Source organism: Penicillium daleae (genome assembly GCF_028827525.1).
Source record: "Penicillium daleae strain IBT 16125 chromosome Unknown utg000008l_segment0_segment0, whole genome shotgun sequence".
NCBI lineage: Eukaryota > Fungi > Ascomycota > Eurotiomycetes > Eurotiales > Aspergillaceae > Penicillium > Penicillium daleae.
This window is the reverse complement of record NW_026623156.1, coordinates 5,730,652-5,750,614: the sequence shown is the minus strand read 5'-3', so window position 1 is coordinate 5,750,614 and position 19,963 is coordinate 5,730,652. Positions and strand designations below refer to the sequence as shown.

The 19,963-nt window shown below is 50.1% G+C and overlaps 7 protein-coding genes across 7 annotated transcripts; 4 read left to right on the top strand and 3 right to left on the bottom strand.

Annotated features, from left to right (window-relative positions):
* Positions 1-162: 162 nt before the first annotated feature.
* Positions 163-2,664, top strand: N7458_010557 (ChAPs family protein; the record flags this gene model as incomplete). The annotated part of the gene is made up of 7 exons (XM_056913939.1): positions 163-185; positions 320-449; positions 517-641; positions 696-976; positions 1,038-1,996; positions 2,062-2,436; positions 2,497-2,664. 7 exons carry the CDS (start codon positions 163-165, stop codon positions 2,662-2,664), a joined length of 2,061 nt encoding a protein of 686 aa, XP_056762788.1.
* A 1,534-nt stretch (positions 2,665-4,198) lies between these two features.
* On the top strand, positions 4,199-4,873 carry N7458_010556 (cupin domain-containing protein; the record flags this gene model as incomplete). The annotated part of the gene is made up of 1 exon (XM_056913938.1): positions 4,199-4,873. The coding sequence occupies one exon, from the start codon at positions 4,199-4,201 to the stop codon at positions 4,871-4,873; it is 675 nt and encodes a 224-aa protein (XP_056762787.1).
* A 324-nt stretch (positions 4,874-5,197) lies between these two features.
* N7458_010555 (uncharacterized protein) lies at positions 5,198-5,969 on the bottom strand (the record flags this gene model as incomplete). Its single annotated transcript, XM_056913937.1, has 3 exons — positions 5,198-5,445; positions 5,530-5,648; positions 5,890-5,969. 3 exons carry the CDS (start codon positions 5,967-5,969, stop codon positions 5,198-5,200), a joined length of 447 nt encoding a protein of 148 aa, XP_056762786.1.
* Positions 5,970-6,672: 703 nt separating this feature from the next.
* N7458_010554 (putative C6 transcription factor) lies at positions 6,673-8,847 on the bottom strand (the record flags this gene model as incomplete). The annotated part of the gene is made up of 4 exons (XM_056913936.1): positions 6,673-7,307; positions 7,369-8,447; positions 8,524-8,656; positions 8,727-8,847. 4 exons carry the CDS (start codon positions 8,845-8,847, stop codon positions 6,673-6,675), a joined length of 1,968 nt encoding a protein of 655 aa, XP_056762785.1.
* A 608-nt stretch (positions 8,848-9,455) lies between these two features.
* N7458_010553 (SDR family oxidoreductase) lies at positions 9,456-10,409 on the top strand (the record flags this gene model as incomplete). Its single annotated transcript, XM_056913935.1, has 1 exon — positions 9,456-10,409. The coding sequence occupies one exon, from the start codon at positions 9,456-9,458 to the stop codon at positions 10,407-10,409; it is 954 nt and encodes a 317-aa protein (XP_056762784.1).
* A 1,539-nt stretch (positions 10,410-11,948) lies between these two features.
* On the top strand, positions 11,949-14,918 carry N7458_010552 (uncharacterized protein; the record flags this gene model as incomplete). Its single annotated transcript, XM_056913934.1, has 4 exons — positions 11,949-12,534; positions 12,593-13,094; positions 13,156-13,837; positions 14,577-14,918. The coding sequence occupies 4 exons, from the start codon at positions 11,949-11,951 to the stop codon at positions 14,916-14,918; spliced, it is 2,112 nt and encodes a 703-aa protein (XP_056762783.1).
* A 248-nt stretch (positions 14,919-15,166) lies between these two features.
* Positions 15,167-17,424, bottom strand: N7458_010551 (DUF3292 domain-containing protein; the record flags this gene model as incomplete). Its single annotated transcript, XM_056913933.1, has 4 exons — positions 15,167-15,961; positions 16,006-16,806; positions 16,868-17,077; positions 17,137-17,424. 4 exons carry the CDS (start codon positions 17,422-17,424, stop codon positions 15,167-15,169), a joined length of 2,094 nt encoding a protein of 697 aa, XP_056762782.1.
* Positions 17,425-19,963: the final 2,539 nt, after the last annotated feature.

The following is a 19,963-nucleotide window of genomic DNA, read 5'->3' as shown; positions in this document are numbered from 1 at the left end:
CTCTCCGCCTTGTTGCCTGATGGCCTGAAGCTCTTTCAAGCTGTTTAGTTACAACATCCCCCTCCCCCGACAGCGCTGACCTCGAATAACGCCTCTTTTTCTTGGTCTATCTCTGATATCGAACCGCTCTTACTATTCTTTTACAACACATGTGCAGGCGCCATGGTCGCGCCCGCTGTCCCCGAGTATGTGCTCCTGAAAACACCCCCGGTTTACGTGTTCCCCGGAGATTCATGCGCATGGCCATTGCTCGCTCTGGACAGGAACTAGAGCTGCGCAACTTGCATGATCTGTAACTGACAGCTTTGGAATCGACTAGAATTCATGAGGAGGAGGAACTGTTCGTTGCGGTCGATGCGCGCACGGAGTCGCTGCAGAGCTTGCGGGAATTGGGTCCTCCAGACCTGGTCTACTTAGTGAAGCAACCAAAGGCCAATTCAACCCGCCAGGTATGGCTCGATGCTCTTTCCACTCTTCTTGTACAAAGCTACTGACAATTGATGCTCTTTTTGGCAGACCGGCGTGTACCACCATGTCACCGGAATCGATGCTTCCTCGTCCGCTAGCTTAGCCGCCTATGTCAACACCCTTACATTCTCACCCCTCGATAAGACGCATAAAGTTGTGTCGGGGATATACTGGTTAGATTTGATTGATTATCGTCGGTCCGAACCCTGTCGCTAATTTCGGCGCAGTTGCTACAATGCGTTCTCCCACCTTGATATGCGAGTCGAAGTCAAGATCCCAGGTAGTCTAGAGGCATACTGCATCGATGAGCACGGAGACAAGCGTGTGGCTACGGAGGCACTCTGGCTGGAAACGTTTCTGTGCGCCGTGCTGAGGGCTTATCTGTATGCAGATGATGGAAGCGGAGATGCTATCAAGAAGATTGTTGGCGTCAGACGGTTTAATCCTGTGACGAACACAGAGATGGAACACAAGTTCTTGGATGCTGCTGAGAAGCTGTTTTTCCTGGGTACGTCTGGTGAAGGTTTTGTTTTTTGGCTTGCGATTGGTCCATTCTGACATTGCCATAGGTCGCCAGCTCAGCTCCGACCCCGAAACGCAAGTCCCCAACACCGTCTGCAATCACTTGACCTCTGGCATTCTCAAGTACATTTACACAACCGGCCGTTACACATCCGGGATCAATCTATTTGAGAAGCTGCGCACACGCGACGTGGAGGTCTCATCACTCCTAGCTCGTGTACAAATCATGGCGGATGAGGAGGTGCAGGCAGTGCGCTTGATGTATGATGCTCTACAGGATGTCCCGATGGACTATGCTCTCCTCGATTGCCAGGCAGACTTCTGCCAGAGCAAGGGCGAAGGCGAGATGGCGCTCGCGTGTGCAAAACGGGCTGTAACTGCTGCGCCAAGTGAGTTCAGCACCTGGGCTCGCTTGGCAGAAGTGTATGTTGGCATGGAACAGTGGGATTTGGCACTCTTAACTCTCAACTCGTGCCCAATGTTCACATACCAAGATAAGGATACTCCGCGCATGCCACAGCCTTCTCGCATCATGCTTCCCATTCTTTCTGAGAGCATCCTCGATGAGATTGATGAGGGTCAGCCTAAGCAAGGTGATCCTCACGACTACGTCCATCCTTCTTTGAGAAAATTGCATGCTGCTGGATACCAGGGAACGTTCCTGAAGGCCTACAGCCTGCTCACCAAAATTGTTTCCGCCATTGGATGGGATCAATTGCTCAAGACCCGCAGCGAGGTCTTTGTTATGGAAGAGGAATACCGTGTCGAGCGCCAGCATGTCCCAAAACCCGCGCAGTCACTCGAGGCCGAGACGAACGGGAAGTCGATTGAGGATGACGATGAGACTGATGACGATGATTCGGACTCCGTTTCAGGCCCTGGTCCCGCAGAATCTGCCCCCGAGACGGCAACCAACGGAAATGGGGATGAAACGAAGGTTGAAGGCTCTATCGAGCGACCTGAACAAAGCATGGCATCTGAGGTTGTCAAGTCTGGGAATGATGATGTAGGCTCCTCTTTGGCTGCTAGCCTCCTGATATCATGTCATTTACTAATTAGTTATCTCAACAGCCTGACCCCTCGCACAGCACATACACGCAATTCCGGAACAAGCGCCTTTGCGAGCGGTGGTTGGACAACCTGTTCATGGTGCTCTACGAGGATCTCCGCATCTACACGATCTGGCGAACCGAGATGGCCCAGTTCCGCCAGCAAGCCATGGAATACAAGAAGTCGGCTACCGAATGGGAAATCCTCGGTGAACTCGCAGAGCGACTCCACCACTTTGATGAGAGTATCGAGGCCTACCAGAGCTGCTTAGGTATTCGATTCTCGCCCAAGGCCATGCGCGGTCTTCTCAAGCTGTACGAAAAGAGGAATGATACTCGGGGCATGCTGGGTGCCTTGATTCGTTTGATCGCTTGGCAGTATCGCTGGTACTCCGAGGTAAGTCTCCTCTCCCGTCGTCCTTGTCTCAATTGAGGTGCAATGCTAACTCCTATCTAGTTCTCCCCAGAACTCTTGTACCTGGTACGGAAGCTGATCGAGGACGAAGGTGCCGTCAAGGTTCGAAGCATCGTTCAGTCGACCAATCTGCCCCAGTCCGTCCTAGATCTCACACACCAATATTGCCAACTGTGTGCTACATTCCGCAGCAGTGGTAGTGACGCTTAGTCGGAACCTAGTAAATATGCATTCCTGAGGGACCAGCCGAGGGCTCGAGGATATCTCGGGATGCAAAGGTAGAGAAATGCGCCAGCAGGGTTAATGACCGTCATTGATGTGGCCAGTTTTCCATTCATTCTTCTCGTTTCTCACTTGGTATGTAGCTTAGACGGTATATAGGTACATGGTTGATCTCATTGTCGATGCCGCTTTTCCAGAGAAGCAGAAGCCAGGTAGTTGTACAGTAACAATACGCTCGAACATCATGTCTAATTCAGGTGACCACATGCCAAATGTCAGATATTCTGAAAATAGAAAAGGAGCCTCTGTCCCCATGAATCGAAACCCCAACCTTCTCGTTCCCTATATACTTCACAGTGATGCCCCATCGCTATCCCACGATGCCGAAGTACATCATCCAGAGTCAACCACCTAACGAACAGTATCCGTCTACACCCTCCAGTAACTATTCTAACAATTAAATAAGATAATTTTAATCTCTATAAGGCAGTATCTAAGTATAGGAAAGATTATATTAAATAAAAATCAAAAAAGTCTTTGTCCGCGAAGTGGTGCTGCCACCACCTCGCATGCCCACCCGCCCACTCTCCCCGCCTAGGGACGTGCCCGACCATCTGTGGAGACATGCTCGACACTGGAGGCCTGTATCTATTCCCATCACATATTTGCCCTTTCCAGGGCACACCCAAAGGTCAATCCCTGACGGGAGACCACTAGGCCATATGGTGGGGGAGAGTGACTGGAGTACCTAATACTGGGATTATATCCCATGTCAACACTTAGATTTGGCGATTTAACTGCGGAATTATTCGGGGCTATTCCCATTGTATCTCGCTGAAATTATCAAAGTCAGCATAAAATATGCCGGACAACATCTGTAATTAATTAGGGAGCGCGTCCGTAGCCATGATAGTATGTAAACGGTCTTCGAGGGTTACTGACCTTGGCCATGGCCACCTTGTCAAAGGGCAAACTCGCAGCATTCAGTACGCTTTTTGTGTTCAGTACTATCATCCTGTGGCCCCTTTCGTCACGGAAAGCCCCTTCTTAAACAATCGTTTCGTCATTTCCGCGGCATGCTCTTCTGGTGGTTAGACACGCGCCATGGACCGAGCTATGAAATCGGTGGTCTCGGTCCGATAGAAATGATCTATACAAGGAGGATCCCAACCTCTTTACAGGTCTATTCATTCCTCAACATTCCCATTCACCTTTTCATCGACTTTATCGAGCTGCGAAGTCAGGGGCACTAACATGGCAAGGTGTTGAAGGCCCCTCTCCTGGGTGGGTTATATTGCCTCGAACGGTAAATATACCCGGCACTATCCATATCAATTACTCGGTAGCTTAATGCTTTGCGCAGCAAAACATCGGCAACCCATCCGATTTCACCACTTCCAGTCCCATTTCTGTGACATTACTCAGCCACGCAATATTCATCTTGAACTGGGAAGCACATACGCTCGTCTCCAAGTCAAAGTCCATCGCCACACCCTATCAGAATTCCATCGAGCCATCGAACATGGTCGAAATCAAACAATATCACCTAGTGCCAACAAGGCTCATCCCCAATTCACCCCGGCCTTTACTGCACTACAAGGGCGTCCTCACCAAACGCCCCGATATCTCACACTGCGACCCAGTCGAAGTTTGGGACATGTTTACGAAAAACGAATGGGATGTACAATGGATCTTCCGATACGGTCCCACGCAAATCTCCCACTATCACTCCCAAGCCCACGAGTGTATGGCAGTGCTCTCGGGGACAGCCAAGATCCGCTTCGGTGTGGCCGATACATCGCCAGACATGCACGAGAACACGCACGGGTCAGCATGGGAAGATGGCGGTGTCGTTTTACAGGCTGAAGCAGGAGATGTTTTCATCATCCCAGCGGGCGTCGCTCATAAGACACATGATACCAAGCCGGATGCTGAGTTCGCATTATTGTCCCCGGGGACGGGACACGGGATCGAAGCCGAGAATCCGGTGGAGGCGCTATCGAAGATTCCACTTGAGGGGTTTACCATGATGGGAGCGTATAGTGGAGGAGATTGGGATTTTGTTGCGACAGGGGGTGACTTTGAGAAGGTGTGGAGTGTTCCGAAGCCCAAGCTTGATCCTGTCTTTGGGGCATTGGAGAATGGGCTTCGAGGAAGGTGGTTGGGTAGCGGTGTTGCAGCTAAAGCTCAGCTCTGAAGCCGACGAGACAATATTATGAACTTGATATAGAGGCCCATCTAGGAATTACTCCTCTACACATATGTATAGCTAGACAACCCGCAGACCTATGTAGGGCAAAGAGCCTCCTCATCAGGTCTATGGACTGATCTAGATCTAGCTAGAGTAGTCATCCCCACAGAGCCAATAGTTAGCTATATTGTGGAAATCCTAGATCGGAGGAAGATGACGAGAACAAGAATCCAATCGTACAGCAACCCCAAAAAAGGGCGATCGTTTTAATTCAATTGTCATGACAAAGCTAGACTATTCACCTATTCTCCGGAGGCCGGGTCTAAAAGCCTACTCTGCCTCCTCAGCAGCAGCATCAACCTCCGGAAGATCCGATTCCTTAGGAACTACGCCGCCCTTGGCCTTCGCAGCAGCCGCCGCAGGACCACTAGTCTCCGCAGTATCATCCGCATCCTCTTCGTCACCTTCGTCCTCGGCGGGCTCTTCTTCTTCCTCGGCGGGCTCTTCTTCGTCCTCATCCTCGGCCTTTTTGCCATTGGTGCCGTTCTTGGTCTTCTGCTTCTTGTGGGCTGGGGGACCTAGTGCACGTATCGTTAGAAAGTGGAATTGAGGTGAAATGTGTGGATAGCACATCGATATCGATGCCTGAGATTGATAATTACCTTCTTTGCCTTCTTCCTCTCCCTCCTCCTCTTCCTCACTCTCATCATACTCTCCACCTTCTTCTTCCTCCTCGCCCTCGTCACTCACGTCCGAAAGATCGGGCTCTGAGTCTTCATATCTAGATTGAAGCGCGCATCGAATTAGCACTAGTGACTTGATCGCTAGCGGGCACTTTCAAGGGGAACATCTCAGCCCGGATGACTCGTCGCAATGAATGCGCGACCACGGGGCGTAAGCACACGCGAGCATGGGCATTGCGCGTGCAATTTACATTGCACGGCAGGAATAGGGATTGCGATGTGGAAGATAAACAGCAATCGCTGCTCTACTGCGACATGACCCGCAGGTTGAACACTTACTCCTCTTCCTCCTCGCTCTCGTCGCTAGGGAGGGCCTGGAGCTCCTCCTCGGGATCGGCCTTTCTCTTGCGGGTAGACATTGCGTCGAAATGTGTAGGAAAAGATGGAATGAAAGTGGTTCAGGAGAATTGGCGCAAAGTCGGGGCTGGCAAGGGGGCGGGAAATGGGCCCGATTATATAGATGGGGGAAATGGGGGGGAAGGGGAATTGGGAGATTGGGGTCGGCAATGGGTGCGAGTTTATAAGGGAAGAGGAGAAAACACGAGGCAGGGAAAGGGGAAACAGTGGCAGTACGAACCGAAGCTGCCCGCAAATGGGGGGGGGGGGGGAGGAATCAACTTAACCAAGGGTGGGCGCAGGAAACCGGAGGTGACGAGGTGACGACATGGGGGTTGACTACATACTGGAACGCCTGGCTTCGGATGGAGAGGTATGAGAGGTATGGAGAGCGTCAACCAAACTATGAGACGTACTGATGAGAGCTTAGACTCGGTGGAGACTCGGGGCGTGGTCATATGGTAGACAGTGCGTGTATAATACGGTCTATTTACATTCCAGAACACAGAACACCTAATCCTAATCCTAATCCTAATCCTAATCCTAATCCTGGGCTAAACTCCCATAGCAGTTGAGTAATATTCCTCGGGTCAGAGGCTGTGTAAAAATGGCTCAGACCCGCTCATGCTTGCAGATAGCGCTACGCAGGGGGGTGAAAGACAAAAATAAGCCAGCCTCCTGCTATTTCCCCCTCCAAACAACACCCCCCCTGGTCTTACTGGGCCACTACTGCGCCAAAAACTCAAAGTTCGCCATGCTTGGGTCCAGCAGGTTCTCATCGAGCCCAAAGCCGTAGGTGCCAACCATATCGTAGATCAGATCTGGCGGAGGGAATCCCTGTGCCATTGCATTCGCGCCTCCGGGCACGTCAACCTCGCTGCCGTTATGGTTAGCGCCCACTTGCCATCCAGCCTCCCAAGAGTCGAAGCGCTCAAGCATTTTGCCCAGTCCACGTGCAATGTGCCGGGTAAGATGGCGGTCACCAGCCGACACGCAATTCATTAGCTCAATTACTCGCTCAACGAGTCGTCGCACTTGTCGCGCATTGATGCTGAGATACGCGGTGTTCCAGTTAATCGCAACTTTCAACAGGAACACCGCGGAAAAGGTCACCATGGTATGGGTGAAGATGGGCACGCCCACGATCGCATCCCGAATGTCGGGCTCTTCGAGCACCATATTCAAGCACGCCATGGCCGACGAGATGGCAATATTGGCAGACTCCTTGCGGTCCATGGAGAAGACAGGGGTATTGGAAGGGGACAGCCCACGGAGCGAAAGCGAGTTGAGCTGGAATTTCGCGAAATGGTAGTGCAGGACCACTCCCTTTGAGGGATATGTTCGCACGTATGAGCTATCAGCTACGCAAGAAAATCAGTAACCAAATCATCAATGAGAGGAGCTCCTGAAGACGAGACCTACCCGACCGAGGCTGCCAAAGTAATCGCCATTGGTCCACTGCGACGTTGTATACCCGCAGTTGCCCAAAATCTGCCTCCGTCATCGCTTGTTCCGTGTCGCTCCCAAACATACGGTAAGCCTCGGTCAAAATCATGAACAAAGCGACCTGCGCGAGAAGCCGAATATCGCCGGGAACAACCATGGGCAACTCCAAGAATGCCTCATAATTTCGGATCGCGACGTCCTCGTGGATGACGGGAGGCCGCCCGTAAGCGATACTAAAGTGATGATCGCACACGTACAGCAAGTACCACAGTTGAGCGCGTTCATATTGATCTGTATGCCCGCGAGTCAGGCGCTGGTAGCTCTGATGCAGACCGAGCTCGGTCGCGACCCGCACAGCGTGTCCGGAGAGCTTCCAGCTGAGCTCGGATAGCCAGAACGCACCGACGCAAAGGCCCCGGATATCATCCAACGTATGTGCTCGCGTGAGAGCCATGCTGGACACCAGTGAAACATACTCATGATAACATCGGTTTAGCGTGTCTGTCCGATTAGGAATATGCAGCGCCGCAACGGTCAGCACGGCCGCTGAGAGCAGGGTGGAGGCGCGGCGGACCGATGTCAGATCGCGATGCACCAGGATGATTCCACCCCACAGTAGCTGATTCATAGTGCGACTGAAGTAGGCAAACAATTCCTCTGCTTCGTGGACTGAGATCAGCCCTCGCGTTATGAAATCTTCTTCCAGTAGTGTCTTCTTGGGTGCCTCGATATGGTTATTTCGTAGATTGCGCAGCTTGGTGACCTCGTAGAGACTCCGCATCGGCGCAGGGACCAGTTCCGGGTCTTGGAGATCGGGTTCTTGAGATGGCTCCCGGGTGACGTCCATTACTACCCCCGGTCCTTCATGATGATTGTGGTGCGATTGGGATGCATCGATGGATGGCCGATGGGCGTGATGGGAGGCAGCCGGACTGGGCCCGTTACGGTTGTCACCGCCGCCAAAGGTTGAGAGGTCTGGCAGTCCTGCTTGTCGCAAAAGTTGAGATACTGCCGCCTGGAGCTGCTGCATGCTCGCTGCTGCCTGGGACTTCCATCTGTAAGGGACGAGATTAGCGATTGCGATCTCCAGCACAGGGAGGGAGGGAGGCGGGGTTCCGCCGGGAAACGTACACTCCGTCGTCGTCAACGAATTTCTGGGAGAAGTCGTTCACCATGCATTTGATGCCGCTGCGGATACACTTCGTACAATTGCTCTCGCCCGGTCGGAACTCGCAGCGAATCTTGTGTCGCTTGCATTCTGCGCCTGGAAAGACAGAGTCAGTCGTGAATAAACGTGGATCGGTCGGATAATGTGGGGGATGTTGCCGACGTACAGGCTCGGGCTTTGGATATCCTGGGAGCCACTGGTCGTGACTCTGTTGAGCGATTCGACTCGCGAGGAGAGTCAAGGCCCGCATCGGTCGAGGACCGCTTGAGTGGAGTAGAGGCATCCATGAGTTGGAGGAAGAAGCCGTCGGTGATGCTCCGGGTATGCGGGTTAGGGGCAAAAGTTGGCGGGGCAGGAGAAAGGGAGAAAGTCGGGGAAGGCCGAGTGGGTTTCGCGATTGAAGACTGTGCCCGTCGGAGACCGAGGCAACCGGTCCTGCGCAACAGCACCTTTTGGGCCTCCCACTAAGAGTTTCTGTACTGACACAGGTTATGCTCAACAGTGTCCCAATGGTTCAGTGTCGACGTGGTTTTTTGCGGCTCGTGAACTATGGATTCCTCCTTCCCGCAGAGCAGTCCGACAGAATGACGTCCCATCTCCCCCACCATCGCCGTGATCTCCGATCAACACTGCACACTCTGAACACACTCGAATATAATCGACAGGTTCATCTTGGAACCTCAAGACACCGCAACTACCATCCCGATCACATACACTGCAGATCCACTCTGAACGCTGGCAACCAGCCGGGCAAAGTCCGGTGCGGAGGAGCCACAACGGATCGTCTCGGACTTGATGCGAATGCGGAGAACGCGCGCTGTCCTCATAAACTCGCCTCGGCGACAAACCCCCTTGAGCCGATGATTTCATCAATTGGGGCTCTTTTCACTCAACAATGCAAATTCTCATCACTGGCGCTGCCGGCTTCATCGGCCAGCTCCTCGCTACAGAGCTACTGAATGATCCCTCCTACCATGTCATTCTGACCGATATCGTTCAACCTCCCATCCCCAAGGGCGTTCGCCATCCCGAGAATGCCACGGCAGTCAAGGCCGATCTCCTCAATGCTGCCAAAGATGTGGTCAATTCCTCACTGGACGCAGTGTATGCCTTCCACGGGATAATGTCCTCTGGCTCCGAGGCCAATTTCGAGCTCGGCATGAGTGTGAACATTGATGCGACCCGCAACTTACTCGAAGTCCTTCGCCATACCTGCCCTGGAGTACGAGTCATCTATTCATCCAGTCAGGCTGTCTACGGCCAACCACTGCCCGAGATCGTGACCGACAGCGTTATCCCAACACCCGAGTCCTCTTATGGTGCCGAAAAAGTCGTGTGCGAGACCCTAATCAATGAGTACACCCGTCGCAAGTTTATCAATGGCTTCACTCTGCGATTTCCCACAATTTCTGTCCGCCCCGGTGCTCCAACTGCTGCCGCTTCGTCTTTCCTCTCCGGCATGATTCGCGAGCCATTAGATGGCAAAAAATGTATCATTCCCATTGAAGACCGGTCCTTCAAGTCCTGGCTCTGCTCGCCCAAGACACTCGTCCAGAATCTCCTTCTCACACTGCGTCTGCCCGCGGACTCGGTGCCTCCTCATATCCGTCAGATCAACGTCCCGGGGATCTGTGTGACTGTGCAAGGAATGATGGATGCGCTGGAGAAGGTGGGCGGCAAGGACAAGTTGGATCTCCTCACGGAGAAAGAGGACCCTGCGCTGGTTCCAATTTTGAAGTCTTGGCCCACGCAGTTTGATAATTTTCAGGCGATCTCTCTGGGATTTAAGCGTGATGAATCCTTTGAGCAAACTGTGCGAGACTACAAAGCCGCATTGGAACGGTCATAATCTCATCTATAGACATTAAGGTTCTTGTCGTTTCTGAATAATACAAGACAACCACCGTTATGATGATCAGCATCAGAACTAGCAGACACGTTCAAAGCATATTGCGCTAGTATAGAGAGGAGTGACCGTGATCAACGCAAAACGGACAAAGGGAACATGAAAAACTCTTCTTGACCATAGATCGGCGCATCATAAGCGAATAAACGTTTACGCTATTTTGGGTTGCTGCAAGAAGAATGTGGTAAGCATAAACACGGCCCTCCACGCGATGCCACGCAGGGTGAAATGTGTACTCCGTAGTTTTTCCGCTTGAAGAAGGACGATACGAAATAATGAATTATCTGACATTACCAGACATTGGTTTAAGATACCTAATCCGTGGGCGCCGATATAGGGCCTAGTTTCAGTTTTAAGTAGTAGTGGAGCTGCATGTCATTTGAACCCCTGTGAACTCTTTTTTTCTAGTCCTGGATGCACCGTTAGCAAGAAGAATGCTTCTGGTCAAGAGAATGAGATGATTTCCGAGTTTATAGATGATGTCCAAATACGCTGAATGATAGTTGGACAGTCTAGATGCATGTCTTAAATAGGATATGAATGTAATCAGGGAAGAGGATTCATCAGCTTATACGCGCATAGGCCGTTTTGTCTGCACAGTGACGTTCCATTAATTTCTAAACCCTGCCCCACTTACCTTACCGCTACACTTCCTTAGTATTCAGTGAGTGAAAAGTGCCAAGAGTCGATGGTGGATCATGAAATTGTTCAGCTCAACTATCTCCTGGTATTCAGTCTACCGCCTACTACATTTGAGAAACCAGGAAACGCGCTAGATTGAGCGCAGCCGTGATAGGACCACAACTTTTCGCCATTTTTTTTTTTTTTTTTTTCGCTCAGAGACTGTCCTCAGCAAATTCCCATCTACATCTTTCGACTCTGAGCACCCTGCAAGCCATGCAATTATCGATATATCTCTAATTTGGTAAAGTCTTGTCGGAGATCTTCGATAAGGGAGGGGTTTAAAATTAATGGAACCTGCCCACGACCTTGTTGTATGTAAACTTCATAATTGGCCCCACAATTAGGCGGTTTCTTCAGCCGCAGAGGAAACGTTACTCGTGTTACAGTTCGTGAAGGCTGTGTTTTCTCCACAAAACTCCGCTAGCCCGCTCCGGTGGCAGCAGTAGGAGGCAAAAGGAAATACTCTCGAAGGCCGCGGAAATTGCTTTGCAAGAGATATATGTCTGGGTTAGCATGTTTCCTGGTACCAAGCAAATCGGCTTTATGCTGATGGTCTTGGGCTTATGGCCCGAGCCCCGGTACAGAATTTGTCATTCTAACGCCAAGACCGACCTTATGCTTATTCCGGACTCGTGGAATGCTCAAATTAAGCACCTGGCGAAACGCACTCTTTGCATCGTGATCTAAAGTCCCACCGCCTCCCTAAGCAGAACAATACAACTGCTGGATTTGGAGATCCCCGACTGATTGTTAGTGAACGGAGGAAAGAAATCCAAGCGGGGCCATTTTCCAAGAATTATGCCGAGACAAAGGCAAAAGTCCCCGCGGGCTCAGGCAGGCATACACTTCATCATCGCAGATCCATCTTCCAGTCGGGAACGACCGGACAATCTTCGGATAGTCCGATCCCATGTTGGTCGATGGAGGTGGCACCAAGCAAAGCAAAATTCGCAGCGTGAACGTGAACGTGAGCATGAGCGTGAGCGTGAGAGCCCACCGACTGGCGGTGGCGACAACTTCTCCGCTTCTGAGTCCTCTCACAACTGCCGAAGCACGGACTCCGACACATATGGACCCTCGACTGGTGATAGATCGGAGGACTTTGAGACCGACGCAGAAACATTTTCCTACCTAGCACCAGAGTCAGCGGTGCATGACCAGCCGTATTTTGGACACGATCCACCGGCGGAGGATCCCTTCGCTTTCTTCAATAATCAAGAAGGTGAACTGGACCTACCGACCCATGAACAAACCCCAGCGGGGAATTTTGACCTCGGCTCGTCGGCGGCCCTGACTGGTATTAGCCCAGGCGTCTTGGACCCTTTCCAGACCATTGGGGCATCGCCCTTGCCACTAAATCTCGTTAGTACCTCTAACAAATACTGTGAGTTCCAACCTACCTCGCAACTCCATATTCCTTACACTGACATGTAGTCATAAAGCATTGTCCATCTTATGGCCGGGTCTCATGCCAAAAACATCCACGGGTGCAAACCATATCGGCGTACAACGATGGTTCGCAAGTTCGGCTTGCAACGCAGCACTCCATAGTACACTATTGTATGGATCATACTCTCACAGAAGAGCACTATGGCTGGTGAAGCAACGCGGCCATTTCAGTACCGAGGACGCCAAACAGATGGCAGTCTGTGAGGCAGACGCCATTGCAAGGATAAACCGTGCGATCAAGGTTCCCTGCGAGGCCGCCACTGATTCGTTGATATTGTGTGTGTTGTGTATGGCGACAAACAAGTTGGAGAACCCATTATGGGAAGACATGAGGGAGTCTCCGTTTGGCTCTCCGTTGCGAAGCTTGCAATGGCTTGACGTGTATGGACGCTTGTCGCCTCATCCAGTTCATCAAGCTGGCTTACGGCAACTGGTGTCCCTACGAGGGGGCTTGGAGAAGATCGAGCTTCCGGGACTCGCCACCTTGATATCACTGTAAGTGATGGCCTGCATTCATTTAAATCCTGGGAGATCGGATGCTAATGACCCAGTATAGTTCTGGTATCTTAGGGGCTAGCCGGGCCCTCTCCCGACCTACCTTCCCCTACATTTCGATCCGTGCCGGCACTCGCATGACCCTGCAGGACATACTCGGCATTGATGACTTCACACAACACCCAAAGTCTGACATCTCAGAAGGCGAGCATGTAATCCCTGAGATGCAAAGAATCTTCCGAGGCTTGCGAATACATCTCGAACTCATCGAAGCGTATCAAGATGGAATTCAGATGGGCATGGACACACTCTGTGACTACCGAAACGTCATTCAGTGGCACATCATGTCCCTATTACCATTAAGTCAGCTTGGGGCGGCCCATGCTAGCTTCTATCCTCTTTATGAGTCTTGTCGTCTGGCTCTAGTTATCTTTGGGGTGGGCATCGTATTCCCCCTGCCACCTCAAACCGCTCCTCTGCCGAGTCTCGCTCGTATGCTCCAGATCGAGCTTCGACTATACAGCCAAGTGACTCAACATGAATTACCCGAAGTTCAAAACCTGCATTCTTGGTGTCTCATGATGGGCGGAATTGCAGCAAGGTGGTCATCGGAAAGGAGCTGGTATGCAGAAAAACTCAAGGTTTATGCCACCTCAAGGGGCTTGTCGACTTGGCATGAGATGAGGATGGAGTTGAAGTCCGTCTTGTGGCTTGATAGTGCTTGTGATTTGGCCGGGCAGTTGGTATGGGATGAAGCGACGAATTCATGACTTGATCTCTCTGGTTTGTCAATTTAGCGAATGCATATAGAATGTGAAATGTCCTCACCACTTCAGAACGAGACCGTGACGAGAATAGATATTGTATTTTCAATAAAAATTTGGAAAGGAGGGATCGTGGGGGTTTTTAAAATGCACGCTGTCCGGGGCTCCTGAGGCTATTAACCTTTACCTTCCTAATTAGGAAGGTGTACTCGCCCGACCGGGAAGCTTGGGCCATTTATATGTCATAGAGATCTATAAAGGAATGGCACTTCAACATGATTCCAAATATGTCGGTCTGGTCCTGGGCTTCATGGGTATCGATATATATGAGCATCTGGTTGGAGTGAAGGCAGTCCTTTATGGTAGCTAGAAATAACCGACCTTGATTTATACTTGACGATGGATAGTGTTCCTGTACAACAAAAATCATAATTCACGAGTGTGCCTGCCATGTTGTCCGACCATGAAGAATTAGTTCCTTCTACTATGTTGACTTTCTGTCTGGCTGGGTGGTTCAGGGTACTCGGCGGCAAGAACGACTCAACGGCACTCATGGGGCCTCAGTTGAGGTTGGACGTGTCTGTGACACTTCTCAATGTGTTTCTGCTTTGTCTCGTGCCATAAGGGTTGTCCGTTCATCGAGTCCATCGAGACCATGCCGACCGAGATCCCTCATTGCCATCTACGAAGGCGATCCCCTCGACGCCGTTGAGCTCAGAAGGCCACAATCTATGCCAAGTATGAGGATGGTGAGAAGCGACTCTATCATCTCGTTGGTGTAAATCCATTCTTCAAGTTTACAACCGAGATTGAAAAGCTTGAATTGCACCTCGCAGACTTATTATCGGTCTCCACTCCATCCGATGCTACCACCAAGTGGATGATCCACAAGGCTTGCACCAATACTCCAGTACACGACAACATCAGTAACAGCTGGGACAGCCAGAATTGGGTCGCTGACGCTCTCAGCAGTCTAGTCTCGATTGGCTGCATGTCTGAAGAGCAGCGACTGAACGCGGCGAACCGCATGATCGATGTCTGCCTGCAGGCCAAGGTCTAGGTTGAGAGCCCGTAAGTGTTTTCTGTACATGAACTATAGCAGCGGATCGGATTAAATACGGATGGATCCTGATTGAGTGACATTGACAGAACTGCAGCATAATTACTCCACGTGGTGACGTAGGTTGCATGTTGATTCATCGGCTCAAATTTCCAGATGAAAGTCTTGTCCACCAATGGTCTACCTAGAGATTTTTTACTATCTCCAGACCTGGGATCGTTTCAGCCTGCATTCACAGAATTGCCATGTCAAAAGCTCGCCCAAACCTGTCCATCGATAGCAATCAACCGGTTGAACAGTTGATTTCTCATGCCCATGGCCGTTAACTGGTATGATTGCCTGGGATCCTTGCCCACGATAAGCAAACCATCAACAACCTCCTTCTCACCAATCGCCCACCCGACGACAAGTTTCCCTTTCCAGCCCATCCCGCCGAGCTTTCTCATTTCCCGGATATCCGTAACAGGAACAGAGAATAACACAGAGCCTTTCTTGCGATTCCCCACATAGAGATCTCCAGTCTGCGGAATGTCGGTTGTGAAGTAAAGAACGGGGGGTTCCTGTGTCGAGTCAATAACCACAGCCCCATGGGTTCCCTTGTATCGAGCGTCGAAATCCACAGGGCCAACGGGAGTTGCAGTGCGTCCCTTTGGGCGCAAAACACCAACCCGGTTCTTGGCATGGTGAGAACCGACAACTGCTCGCATTCGATCAATGACTTGTTTGCTCTCAACGCCTGTTGCAGTAGTTCCACGGAAGAAACTGACAATCCTGGAGGCGAAGTTCTTCCTGTGGGGAGTTTCGGGCGACAATTGTGGTCCTTGGTATGGGTTAGTTGGCTGAGCTGTGACCGCTCGGTGAATTTCTTCATTGGTAGCACCTAATGTAAGCTCTTCGTGATGGAGTGAGGCCGGTCGGGACGGAGGTTTGCATCTGGAGGTCGGGGGTGGCGGCAAAGGCGATGCATTGGCCTCGCCAATGCGCAAGAGGGTCAGAGTAAGCTGCACATTGGTTGGAATCCCTTTGAGCAGCGAGCTATTGAGCTATTAGTGATTGAACAGTAAAATTAGCCACCATATGAACAAACTTGCTTTTGCAATTCGAAGATCTTCTGCCAACGAGGGAAATCCTGGTTGAGGATGGCTAGGCCACGCCTAAGGATTGGATCACCGAAGAACGCAAAGCCGACACTGAATCCGGCCAGTTTTGAGAATAAGTAGATAGGGGTGCAAGCTGACAGAAGGCATGCTGGAACCAACACAGCTGCCAGTCGCAAGCGAGGTGTGACTCGTGGAAATGGTGGCGTGGGAGATAGGGCGCTGGGCTTGTCAACAAAAGAGTAGATATGAAGAGGGTGATACAGGTCAAATACTGACTTCTCAAACTTTTCAAACACATCTGTGACATCGGCAATGATTTGCATCAGCGTGTTAGCGCCGTCCATAACGGATTCCTTCATAGGCTGTCGAGTTTTATCATGATGATCGGACGGCACATGGCCATGTGCTTTGCTCCGAGCATCTGCAGAGTGAGAGACCATATCTGTAGCATCAGGGACAGAGTTTTCTAAAGGTGCATCGTCTGGTATCCCTTGGTCGTGTTTCCCGGCCGCGCTACCTACGGCAACGCTAGCAACACCTGCAATCAAGTTGCTAGCCTCTTGCTCAGCTGCTTCACCCTTGAAATTCTGTGGAGCCCCCGTTATACTGTCATGAGATCCGAGCACTCCAGCTTTGGGCTTTTGAACACCACCATTTTCTTGGTCGACTAAGGCAATGGGCGCGGGTGGGAACATGAGTGCGCGGCATGGTGGGTACACGACCAGGGCGATCAGGACAGCGAAAAATGTGGGGACGAGAAGGTCCAGAAGCCATGCAATACAGTAGACCTATTATCAGTCAGTGGATACTAAGGACTCGAAGATACTTCATGTCTTGGAATAGACCTACTGCGCAGAAGACTGCCGTTCTTCGAGTCTCCTTCCAAGATCGTAACCGCGCAATGTGCTTTACAAAACTCGTGAGCTTGACAAATATTGTGGTGTAAAATCGTTCAATAGTTGCTCGCAGCTTATCTGGCGAGAACTCATCATCATCCGCTCGAGTCAAATCCAGGTTCTGAAGGGGTGCTTCGGAAACGGCTTTGACATTATAGACTTGCTACAAGATGGTATGTCAGCATTCATTTTCGTAGGCGAGGTGTTATTGTTCAGGAATACCTTGTCAAATCGTCGAATCAACATCCATAGATCCTCATTTGACAAGCCAGCAATCAGAGGCTCAGTGTGGTCCGCGAGATTGTTCCATCCGACGTCAGTGATGTCGGTTGTCTCTCCCGCTCTTTGAATCAAGCCTTTGTCTTCTTGCTCAACCTGCGATAGTACGTGGCTATCTGTTGGCCCGTCTGGCGTCGGGGGTTTCTCAGTATTATCAACGCCTGTATTGACTTTGAGATCCGTGGTGGTGACGGAGTTCCAAATGGGGATATCGTCGTCGTCGTTTGACATAATGCAATAAAATCGATTCAAAGGAATTTTGAACGTGAGATCCAGGAGGAGTATGAAGAGAGGATATGATCAATCTACGGATTGAGCATGGGTTTCCAGCCATGGATATGAAGTAGTTCTTGCTGCCTGGGAACTGGGTTGTCGACGTCATTCTTGCACCAACAACAGGACATGCCCCACCACCAGGGCAGGTTGTAATGTTGGACGATTGAAGTAATGATTGGACTCCATCTCTCTAGAAAATCCGATTTTAGAAGATCTATACTTACTAGTTCGTCACGTTCTGAGGTGTTCCCCAGCCTTAAATGATGATTGCAGTCAGAATTCCTGCTTAGTGGTTCATACTGCGCACCAATAGGATACCAACAAGTTTGAATTGCTATCCCCTAGTATGTCCCGGAAGTCCATTTAGCGTATTTTATTAGGCTAATACTAGCGTATGTCTAATATCGCGTAATAATTGGCTGACTACGGTCACAGTATGGTAAGTAAACAATTAGGCCTAATTCAAGCTAGCTATTTCTATGGAATTCACGCCAACGCTGCCCTTTTGCACGTAGAGCTACACTGCTACATTGTAAGCAACCCGATCGCGATCGATTAGCCTGTTGGCCCCTTCTACCCTTTTCTCTCGTATACTGACACCAAACACAAGCCTTTCGGCTAGCTAATTCAATTCGCTGGTGGTTTATATCGGGTACTGGTAATGGTATCGGTGGAGGTGCAAAAAGCTGCATATAAAGCTTCTTGTGAAAATCTAGTTGAGATAGCCCACTAGCCCCCTGCTGCTTCTTATAGATTGATTGAATGCGGAATGCATTAATAATTGCAGCATCAAGAAAGAAGAAGAGTAGCGGAAGCTAATTACGCTCGCTCTTTCGATGAATTTCATAAGAAGCCCTATACTGATTTACAATATCTACACTACCCATATAGCGATTATAATCGTCAATTGCAGTAGGGATCTCGAGATCTTTGATTATCTCATCACCAAAGGAGCGCGCGTAATAGCTGCATTCGTAGAGGTTGCTGATAGCCGCTTCCGCTTAGTAGGAGTGTATATCTCTAGCGAATGGATAGTAGATAGTAGTAGGACTATATTATTATCCTATCACGCGAGACAGAGTACTCCTTTAGCCTCAGTCGTATATAAACTACCCCATAGGATAGATTTAATATAATCCTTTATCTCAATAAGCTAAGAAGGTATCCCATTTTGAGGACGGGTAGTACCACATGCACCACGTTGAATATCTCGAAGCTCTTTGAAAAGGGCTACTAAGGTAAAATAATTATCCATATAGACAATATAGGGTGCTAGTGTATGCGAACTGGCCATGAGATTCGCAGGAAGATTGGCCAGCGAATTGGCCAGCGAATTGGCCATGCGATTAGTAGGCGAATCAGCCATGCGGTTGGCTAGGCCAGGAAGCTTCTTAATCATATTTAGCACTATTGATGCAGTAGGGCTAAGGCCTTCCCATCTGAAGTTATCTATAATCCCCCATAGGTGACTAGTCCAGGTAAAGGTCCAAATATAGCTATATTCTGCAAGGGCAAAGATCTTATAACCCTTTTGAATTGGCTTATTAGGCATTTTGACAGTATGCTGCGTACAGCCAAAGCAGCGAATCATAGTCTCATCAATAGAGATATTTGAACCTGGTTGGTAGTGCTTGTGCGCAGCCTCTTTGAAGGATGATGATAGAGGTTCTACTTTATACTACCACTGCTTCTTATCCTTCTCCGATCGCTTCTCATCTTCGTCTGGATGAGATATATAGAGATAGCGCTTAATCTGTTCAAAGCGCTTCTGGGACATATAATGCCGAGGAGGATGTAGGGGCCACTCTCTCCTATCACCCTTCCAGTAGGAATCAATGCGTGGTGCCAGGTGAACACCTATATAGATAAGAATGCTAAAGAAGATTTTAATCTCCGTCGTCGTAGTAGTAGTAGTAGTAGTAGTAGTAGTAGTAGTAGTAGTAGTAGTAGTAGTAGTAGTAGTAGTAGTAGTAGACTACAGGTATGAAATATGGAAAAGAATCGGGCAGAAGACAAAATGGTAACGACAGTGGTTCAATTCAACACATGTAGAAGTTATCAGACTTCAGTAAAGAGGCAAACAATCTATCGTCAACCCGATTGTGGGGCAAAGCCTCTAACATGGATGCTCTGACATCCTTTTTGAGAACTGCCAAATCCGGTCCAACAATTTCTGCTGCCCTCAGAGCGAGCGTCGGCTAGATAGAAATCGCCGCTATGAATATTAAATGAATAGGCGTCCGTGAAATCATTTCCGGTGCAATCAAAAGGGCCATTATTCCCACCATCCGTATATTTGGTACATTTAGCCCAGCTTGAGGGGCTTTCCGCCCAGCCAGTGGCAAGGGCGTCCTTTACTGCCAGTATAAATGACCTGCATTTTGGTTCAAGAGTCTTTATGTTAGCCCTGAAGTAAAGAATTTGTTGAACTCTCGAGGGGATTGGGAAGGTAATTCATGGCAATTCGTACATAGTTGCCACTGTCTTGACCACA